Source organism: Nannobrachium achirus (assembly GCF_963921795.1).
Source record: "Nannobrachium achirus genome assembly, chromosome: 11".
In the NCBI taxonomy this organism is placed as follows: domain Eukaryota; kingdom Metazoa; phylum Chordata; class Actinopteri; order Myctophiformes; family Myctophidae; genus Nannobrachium; species Nannobrachium achirus.
The window spans coordinates 59880418-59890417 of NC_137820.1; the positions used below are offsets into that span (position 1 = coordinate 59880418).

Sequence of the window (10000 nt, forward strand, 5' to 3'; positions counted from 1 at the left end):
TCTCATCTTAGCTTTAGTTAAAACTCTGGCTGCCGCATTTTGAACAAGTTGTAAACTGTCAATTGTTTTCTTTGGCAGACCAGATAGAAGTGCATTGCAGTAATCAAGCCGAGAGAAAACAAAAGCGTGGATCAGCGTTTTTGCATCGTCCAATGTCAGATAGGCTCTAATTCGCGCAATATTTCTAAGGTGAAAGAAGGCAATCTTGGTGACATGATTAATGTGTGTATTAAAATTCAATTCAGCGTCAATGATCACTCCCAGGTTCTTTACAGAAGTGTTAGTTTCTTTAGACAGGTTACCAAGTCTACTTATTATTGATTCTCTCTGCGCAGTAGAACCAATTATGAGAACTTCTGTCTTGTCCTCATTTAGCTTGAGAAAGTTCTCACTCATCCAGCATTTTATGCTAGACACACAGGTCAGCAATGGGTCTAGAGCACAGGGGTCGTCCGGAGCTACCGAAAGGTACAGCTGGGTGTCATCAGCATAGAAATGGAAATTCACACCGTGAGCGGAAATAAGTTCTCCCAGCGGCAGTATATAGAGGGAGAATAATAAAGGACCAAGAATTGAGCCCTGTGGAATACCAGAGCAGATGTTGTGTTTGTTTGACTCAAAGTCAGCTAGATTAACAAAGTAGCTTCTGCCTGTTAGGTAGGAGTAAAACCAGGACAAAGCTGTCCCTGACAGCCCTACCCAGTGTTCAATACGTTGTATTAGAATTGTATGGTCAATTGTGTCAAAAGCCGCCGTTAGGTCCAGCAGTAGGAGAACGGATACATTTTTGTTATCAGCAGACACCCTAAGATCATTAATTACTTTTAAAAGTGCAGTTTCTGTGCTGTGTCCTTTCCTGAAGCCGGATTGGAATTTGTTGTGCACCTTATTGTTCTGCAGAAATACATCCAATTGATGAAAGATAATTTTTTCTAGGACCTTGCCCAGAAAAGGCAAATTGGAAATGGGTCTATAATTACACAGCATGGACGGGTCGAGGTTGTGTTTCTTGAGTCTTAACTACGGCCGTTTTCAGTGTTTCTGGAAAAATACCAGCTCGAATGTTCACAATTTTGTTGTCAAAGAAGGATGCAAACTCATTACACTTTGCTTTAGAGGCAAGGAGTGACTGCTTGTAGGACTGGGGGGGGGGGGTTTAAGAGGCGTTCAATAGTGGAGAATAAGACCCTAGCATTGTTCTTGTTCTCATTAATAATTCCGGAAAAATAGGCCTGCCTAGCCAGACGCATGGTTTTATTGTACGTGGCTGTTGATGACTTAAAAATCTCTAGGTGGATAGTTAGTTTATTTTTTCTCCAAGCTCGCTCTGCTTTGCGGCATTGTTTCTTGAGTGAGCGTATATGATCGTTTATCCAGGGTGTTTCTTTTACTTTATGTTTCTTTTTAGTTTTCATAGGAGCCACTATATCCAGAGCTGACTCTAATTTTTTACTGAGGGAATATCAGGAAGGGGGGGTGCACATGCAAGATGGCGAGCAAACTCTTCTGCTGCCGATGCCCTGAAAAATCTCTTTTTTATAGTATATTCTCTATTGTATTTTTCTAGATCAGAGACAGTCATATTAAAACACAGTAAATAGTGGTCCGATAAGTCAGGCTTAGCGATGATCCTGTCCATAGAAATACTTAGCCCTTTAGAGATCACCAGGTCTAGGGTGTGGCCCTGATTGTGGGTTGGTCCGGTAACATGCTGAACAAAATCAAGGGAATGCAATAACTGTAAGAAACTCATAGCAGTAACATCTGTAACAATATCCACATGTAAATTTGCATCGCCAGCAATCAAGGTTCTCTCATAGTCAGTGGAACAGATAGATAAAAGTTCTGATATTTCTGTAAGAAATAAGGCTTTGCTACATTTTGGTGGGCGATATATGGTAATCATTAGAACAGAGGATTGACTCTCAAATAAGTTAGCTTGGTATTCAAAGGATGAAAAACTTCCAAAAGACAGGTTCTTGAATTTAAAAATGTCGCCAAACCTCCACCTCTTTTTCCTTCGCGCACTGATGGAATAAAATTATAGTTTGGTGGGCAGGCGACGCCAAGTGCAACAGCTCCATCTGTGCCCAGCCAAGTCTCTGTTAAAAAGATTATATCTAGCTTCTCTTCACAGATTAGATCATTTACAGAGGAGGGCTTGTTTAAAAGTGACCTGATGTAAAGAGGGCCAGGTTTATTTTTTAGACATTCTACTGTACTATAGCCCCGACAGGGAATGTAAGTTAAATTTGCTAAATTAGCAGAGCCACTGCTTGTCCTGGACACTCTATTTGAAATTACAGTAGAAATATTGTGAGCCTGCTTAATAAAAGCGCCTAGAGGAGCATCGGGTCCAGATACGTTAGTTACGTTAGTCGGACCCAGCTGACATCAGCGGCTGAACGTATTGTCCAGCTGGGAGGCCAGGATCTTCTTTCGTTGAGGTCGTGGAGGGATGGCAAAAGTAGCCTACATTTGCTTTTTTAATTCATTATTAAGAGTGTAAAAGAATTCAAAGATAGTTTGAAGTGAGCGGTTCATTTCATTAAGCTACAGTATAGCCTGTGTATGTGAGATAGGAATGTGTGTGTGTGTGTGTGTGTGTGTGTGTGTGTGTGTGTGTGTGTGTGTGTGTGTGTGTGTGTGTGTGTGCGTGCGTGTGCGTGTGCGTGCGTGCGTGCGTGCGTGCGTGCGTGCGTGCGTGCTTGCTTGCCTGTATGAAATATGAAGTATTCTTTCAAATTCAAAAGTCATTCTCTAAGCCCCCACTGCACAGCTGGATATCTATAGGAAGAAGGCACATCAGAATAAACACCCACTAATACATTACAGACCCACCTCAAAGGACCTGGGTTCCCGTCCTTCTCCCTATGCTATATCCTTCTCCCTATGCTGTTTGAACAGGTCATACTTCTTGCTGATAAACAAGTCTAATTGCCTATTTATCAGCCATGTTGGAAATGTTTTGATGAAATATTCATGATGAACCAAATCGAAATAGAGGAAACGAACAGGAGTGTATGGAGACAGAGCAAGAGGGAGAGAGACAGAGACAGAGTGAGAGTGAGAGAGACAGAGACAGAGGGAGAGACAGCGTGAGAGGGAAAGAAACAGAGTCAGAGGGAGGGAGAGAGACGGAGAAAGCGAAACAGAGGTAAATGTTGATATTTTATCTGGATGCTATAACAACATTGATTTGAACTTTCATGCCCTCTGAACTGAACTCAACTGAACTGAGAGGGAGACACAGACAGAGAGAATACATTCACAGTTATCATTTTCTCTGCCTGGCCAGACGGCAGAAGACCGGAGATTAGGTCTTCGCCCCGGTCTTAGGTTACAGTAGTTTGTCTGTCTGTTTTGTGTATCATTATTTTATGCTTTAACTATTGAAAAATAGCAGATATACAAGCTCACAGCGCGGCACCGAGTGCCGCGCTGCGAGCTTGTAGATCTGCTAAATCGCGAAAATTTGAATTTTGACCCGATTCTATAAGTGTCTTTTGAATACTTCTAAGATTTTTTGAAGAACCTATGTTTCTATGTCAGCAATCTGGCTCGCCATCGTCAAAGAAAAGGTCCTTTTCACTTAACTGGAGCTCAGTTAGTCTGTTCTGGAGAGACTACTACAGTATGTCAGTGGTTCTCATACTTTTTCATGTGAAGGACCCCCAAACTGATATTTATTTGGCCACGGACCACCATCACAAAATATCTAGTTCCAGGGACCACCCAGAAGCAAAATTTGAGTTACAAACTTTCGCTTTGAAAATACATATATTCAAAGATTTGCACATATTTTCACACATTTTTCAAAAATAGCAGATCTACAAGCTCGCAGCATGGCACTCGTTGCCGCGCTGTAAGCTTGTATATCTGCTATTTTTCACTGGTTAAAGCATCAATAATTCTAGGCCTAAATGGGTTAACAGCTAATCTCCAGCACCACTAAACCGATCGTCCATCGTTGCGTCCATGGTTGCATACTTCTATTACGCCAAGGAATATCATCCACTCCACATGTTTACCTACCTCGTGGTAACACTATAAATGTATTCATATATTGGCCTATAACTCTTGAAGCATTGTTTTCCCTCAGGATTCCTTTGATCATGATGCAACTCCACATAATAGACCTCATCCATTTGTGATGTTTTCTTCAAAACACACTTTGCTGCTACTCCTACATTTTCATCTGTTTTTAAAAAGTGTCAACCAGGTTGGGTTCTGTATCTTCGCCCAGGTGGCATGAGTTCGAGTAGCGATACAGGGGATGATCAATGTCATTTGTTATTGAAAGTGCCAAGCATGTGAGAGCTGATGGCAATGTTGTTCATATCAGAAAGGGTTGATGTGGGAAGTGTGATGATCTTAAGCAATACTAAGCAACTAAACCTTGGAGCTCAAGAGGACCATAATAATAAACTGACAGTGCAGAAGAAAAAGAAAAGAAAAACTCAATGAAATTCAGCGGCAAACAGAAAGGGCTTCCAGCTGTGATTTAAAATAACTAATCGTGGCAGCAGCAGTCCTGCAGTTTTCTTGGAGTTTGTTCCAGATAGAGTGTGTGGAGTATAAATACTAAATGCTGCTTTCTGCACCTTTAGTTTTCATTCTAGGGCAGGGGTCTTCAACAGGGGGTCTGGGACCCCTAGGGGGTCCTCAAGAGGTACTACAGGGGGTCCTTCAATCTTTGTGTGTTTTTTATATTAACCACTTGAACCCTAACTCCAAATTCTGAGAAGTAAAAGGTCAAGTTTATTAGGTAATGACGGCTCAAGTGATTAAATATTTGAAAACACAAATTGACATGAATCTGAATCTGACAATGAAACTATACAGAATCTATGAACAGGTTGTGGGCGTCCCTGCTTCATCTCTCTCTCAACTATGGGGTCCTCGGCCTGAAAACATTGAAGACCCCTGTTCTAGGGACAAAAAGCAGACCTTTCCCACATGACCTGAGAGGTCTGGATGGAAGATCAGAAATGTATTTATGCCCTGAACCATTCAAAGCTTTAAAGACCAGAACAGTCATATTTTGAAATCAGGTCTTTGACATACAGGAAGCCAGTGTAAGGATTTAACTCTACTACTGTCAGATTATTTATTTATTTATTGGGTCTGGTGCCATCAAAAAGCGGCTTACCTTTGCGACGTTATAGTAGATAGACAGACATTTATTTATTTATTATTATTATTATTTTTTGATTGTGCAATAGTGCACTTTGGTCTGCCAGGCAGCAGAGGGCGGCGTCATGCAAGACTTAATTTGAATTTGCCTGTTATGTGTTGCCGTACATTCAGACCAGTCACTGGCCACAGAGCCTCACGGCCAGAGGAAATCAACAAGGAAGTGAATTGGTCTCCGTTGATGTTAACGCATAATGGATTTTTTACACCATCACCGCGGAAAATGTGTTTACAGTACACGGCCGCGCGACCCCTCATCAGCTTACAGTCATCAGACGAGGTAAACGAACGAGCGCCGTATTGGCGCGCCGCGACCTGAAAAATTGGGGCGAACAGGAACGTTAAAAGCAGAATAAGAGTTAAGAACTGTGGATTTAAGATCTGTTTTTAAAAAGTGTCAACTTTATTAAAGGTACCACACTGTAGTACACAAAAAATATCCTATCGACAGGGCAGTTTGTTTAATGCTGCAATGGCTGAGGGGACAAAACTCCTGCTAAAACAAACCTTTTTCCCACTTCAAGGTTCTGTATCTTGAGGTCAAAGTAGCGATACAGGGGATGATCAATGTCATTTGTTATTGAAAGTGCCAAGCGTTGGCGATAGGGCCTTTCTGTGTGGAGTTTGCATGTTCTCCCCGTGTCTCCTAGGGTTGATACCCTCACAAAAACATGCACTAATCCTGGTCTCAATAATGCCTCCCCCTGGCCAGCCGGGGCGCCTGATGGGGGGGAAAGGAACTAGTTGGAATAACGTGTTCCTTCCACGCGCTATGTCCATCCCAGGGAAATCCCCCCTGTCAGGTGAAAAGAAACAACTTGGACTACCCATGCATTGAAGTAAGCATGAGGTTTGTCCGTTGTCTCCCCAGGTGCGGCAGAGGGAGAGCAGAGCCCAGGATTACATAGGCAATTGGCACTGGGTGAAAATGGGTTACAAAATCGTGGGATAAAAATTGTTTAAAAAAAAAGAAAGTGCGTGATGAGCTGATGGCAATGTTGTTCATATCAGAAAGTGTTGATGTGGGAAGTCTGATGATCTTAACCAATACTAAGCAACTAAACCTTGGAGCTCAAGAGGACCATAATAATAAACTGACAGTGCAGAGGAAAAAGAAAAGAAAAACTCAATGAAATTCAGCGGCAAACAGAAAGGGCTTCCAGCTGTGATTTAAAATAACTAATCGTGGCAGCAGCAGTCCTGCAGTTTTCTTGGAGTTTGTTCCAGATAGAGTGTGTGGAGTATAAATACTAAATGCTGCTTTCTGCACCTTTAGTTTTCATTCTAGGGCAGGGGTCTTCAACAGGGGGTCTGGGACCGCTAGGGGGTCCTCAGAGGTACTACAGGGGGTCCTTCAAATCTTTGTGTGATAGAAACCTTTTTTCTCCTTTTTTATATAACTCATTCTGTGCCAAATGCCAAAATGGCTCCAAGGTAGCTGTGCCACGGTTTTGTATGTTTTTCTTTATTGCGCAATCAAAAAAAATGTTTTTTTTATATAATTTTTTCCCCCACAGAAACAGACACAGTTGTTGTGATTCAGTGGCAAAAAGAATTTTGTCAATCAGACAAATGGTTCCAGAGATAGAGCTGTTTGAATGAAAAAAAGTGTCCATCCACTAGAATGAACACACATTTTCTCAATCAGCTAAACGAGGGAGCCAACACACAAACAGAGAAAATCATCTCTCTGATCCCAGGTCATTTTGACATCTTTAAAAAAAAAAAAAAAAATGTTTTTTTTTTTTTTTTTTTTTTTTTTTATACAAAAAACTCAAAAGACGTCAAAGACGTCATTGGCACTGAACGCCTTTGCAAAAAACCCGTCATGAGACGTCATTGGCACAGAACCCTAACGTCCATATTCTGAGAACTTTAGCCAAAAATAGCCGATCTACAAGCTTTTAGATATTTTAGATAGTCATTAGTGAAGAGAAAAGATGAGTGTTAAAATGTTTTCATTTACTTCTTTCTATTGTTTTAGTGATTTTAACGATTTTGATTTGCATGCATGCCCCCAGGTTGGGGGCATGCATGCAGGTGGCTAAATATGTATTTTTAGACACAATAAGCCCATTCCCAAGATGCACCGCAATCTTTCATGGGCAGATGTGACTTATGGGGGCTGGTGTAAATAGTAACAAAGAAATTGCTGGCTTACTTCTACGGATGCCCCCAACCACTGAAACAATAGAAAGCAGTAAATGAAAACATTTTAACACTCATCTGTAATTACAATCTAATATACCGGTATGTTGTAAAAAAACAAAGTTGTCCTTTAAGGAGTGTTCTGAATCAACTGCAGTCGTCTGATTTTTTGGGGGAGACATGTGAAAACAGTAGTCAAGTCTTCTGAAGATGAATGCATGGACACGCTTTTCTAAATCCTTTAATCCGTTTTGATTATGATTTACTACATTGGATCAATTTGTCCATTTCCTGAAAGGTAACGGCTTTGGACATCCGTTGAGGGGCCTTGAGCTTGCTTTTTTTAGACTGTGCTATATGTTTTTTTTTTTTTTTTTTGCAAGCTGTGTATTGATTCTTCTAATCTTGCATTGTGTGTATGTGTGTGTGTGTAGGTGTGGTGGAGGTGAGGAAAGAAGGATTGGATACTCAGATCAATCGTCTGGCTGAACTAATCGGTCGACTGGAAAACAAGGTGAGGAACACACACGTCCTATACACACACACATACACTATACACACATACACTATACACACACATACTGTACACATGCACTCACCGCACAGCTGTTAAAGCCTTGTGTGTCAGACAACACAGTATAAATTAAGCATTATGCTGCATAGTGCAAACTCCTTCATGAACTCAACCCTTCCACGTCTTCCATTACACTGTAAATTGTACAGTATTATTATGTGAAATATTGGACGGCGTGGTCACGTGAACATGGCGGTTGTGACTTCCAGTTACATTCAGTATCATTGGAACAACAACATGGGAAATTCAAAACTCAATTCCATTTTCATTCTTTAAGACATTTGTCAGCTGTCTGTCATTAGGAAAAAGAAATACAACTAGAAAGACTGTTCCTACGAAACAGTGTGGGCTCGCATGTAACACTATGTATGGGCATAAAGATCTGCACCTCATTGGCTAAGGGCCCTGCCTTTGTACTGTCGAGGAGAACTTGACTGATAGATTACGTCATTTTGAGGAGATCTTGACTGATAGATTACTTCATTTTGAGGAGAACTTGATAGATAAATAATGAAGATAACATATGTTCACAATTACATTTTATATTATTCATATCAGTCACGTCTGTCTGTCCTCTTCTCTGTGGCTGCCTGCACGTCCCCCTGTACTCAAGCTTGCAAATCCAGCTACAGTATATTAATCTACACTAGAAAACAAACAGGGGAAAAGAGCATGCACGTGTGTAGCTTCATGTCATATGGTATCAAATCCTTTTGGAAAATGCATATTTAGTAAAAATGTCTCACCCTAACCCTTTTTCCACGAGAATTGCACTTTGTACTGGTCAGGGAGGATATTATTCACAGCACTAAACACATGTAAACGTCCTTCCATGAGTGCATAGTAATCACAAATTGCTAGGTTTGATTACATTTACCCCATGTCAGAAGTATAATGTTGCCTGATTTGCATGATTATTTGTATCATTTTAGGCAGGCCCGTGGCCAGCCTAATCAGCGCTCTATGCCAGCTCTCTCGAATGCGCTTTCACGCGTGCTCGGTTTTGGGGTGATTTTAGTCGGTTTTGGGTCGGTTTGGGTGGCTCATTAACTGTTCAACAAAATCCCTCCATTTTGGCAGCGCCCCCCTTGAGATTGCACTCTAGGCGGTCGTCTAAACCGCTTATACCTAGCCACGGCCCTGATTTTAGGCTAATGTTATACAGCAATAATGAAAGATTTTTTTTTCTCCTCTAATGCTCTTCTAATGTCTTTGGGGTCATCTGATCACCCTATACTTAAATTATACAGAATATTATACTATACTGTAAAATTATACTTGATTGTGTATATAATGGAGTTTGATACCAGTGGGAGGGGGCGAGGAGATGGTGGGGGTAGGAGGGGAATAGAAGGTTTGCGGGGCGGGAGAGGCGATATACAGTGGTGGTGTGTGAGGGGGAGAGGAGATTGTGGGAGGTGGGGGGGGGGGGGGCTGGAGGAGGGAGAAGAGATGCTGGAGTGTGTGGGGGGAGGGGGAGATGGTGGGATGGGAGGAGAGAGAAGAGATGGAGGGGGAGAGAAAAAGGGAAGGCAGTGACAGCAATTACAAAGGCCTGACAACCAATATGGCAATGTGTCTTGTTATTTTTCCTTTCACGGTCCTCCCCCTTCTCACACACACACACACACACACTCACAAACTCTTGCGTACACACATGCCCACGCGCACCCACGCATGTAGCCTACACTCACAAACACATTCGTGTGTATGCACGTGCATACACACGCGCACACACACACGCAGCCACCCTCGCAGACACACAACTCCATCTCTCCCTCCTCCTCACTTCTTCACTCGCTAATGCTTCCTCTTGCTCTCCATTCCCCTCCCTGACCTCTTTCTCTTGTTCCCCCCCCTCTTTCTTTCTTTCTTTCTTTCTTTCTTTCTTTCTTTCTTTCTCATTCTCCTTCTCTCTGCATCTCTCTTGTCTTTATCATTCTCCCTCTCTCTGCCTCTCTTTCTCTCTTGTTCTCCCCCCCTCTCTCTCTCTTCACGTTTCTCCCCACTTCCTGCCTGTGAGTCTGGTCTAGTAGTGAACATGTTAGCCTAATGGATCCCCAGCAGTCTTTGGGAGAGCAG

The 10000-nt window shown here is 42.0% G+C and overlaps 1 protein-coding gene across 1 annotated transcript in view; it reads left to right on the plus strand.

Moving 5' to 3' along the window:
• necab2 (N-terminal EF-hand calcium binding protein 2) overlaps positions 1 to 10000 on the plus strand; it is a gene marked incomplete at both ends in the record, with an annotated part of 190102 nt that overhangs the window by 128480 nt on the left and 51622 nt on the right. The window contains one exon of the mRNA XM_080736578.1: positions 7779 to 7858. Coding sequence (XP_080592704.1) covers positions 7779 to 7858 — 80 coding nt within the window. The remainder of the gene's footprint in view (positions 1 to 7778; positions 7859 to 10000) is intronic.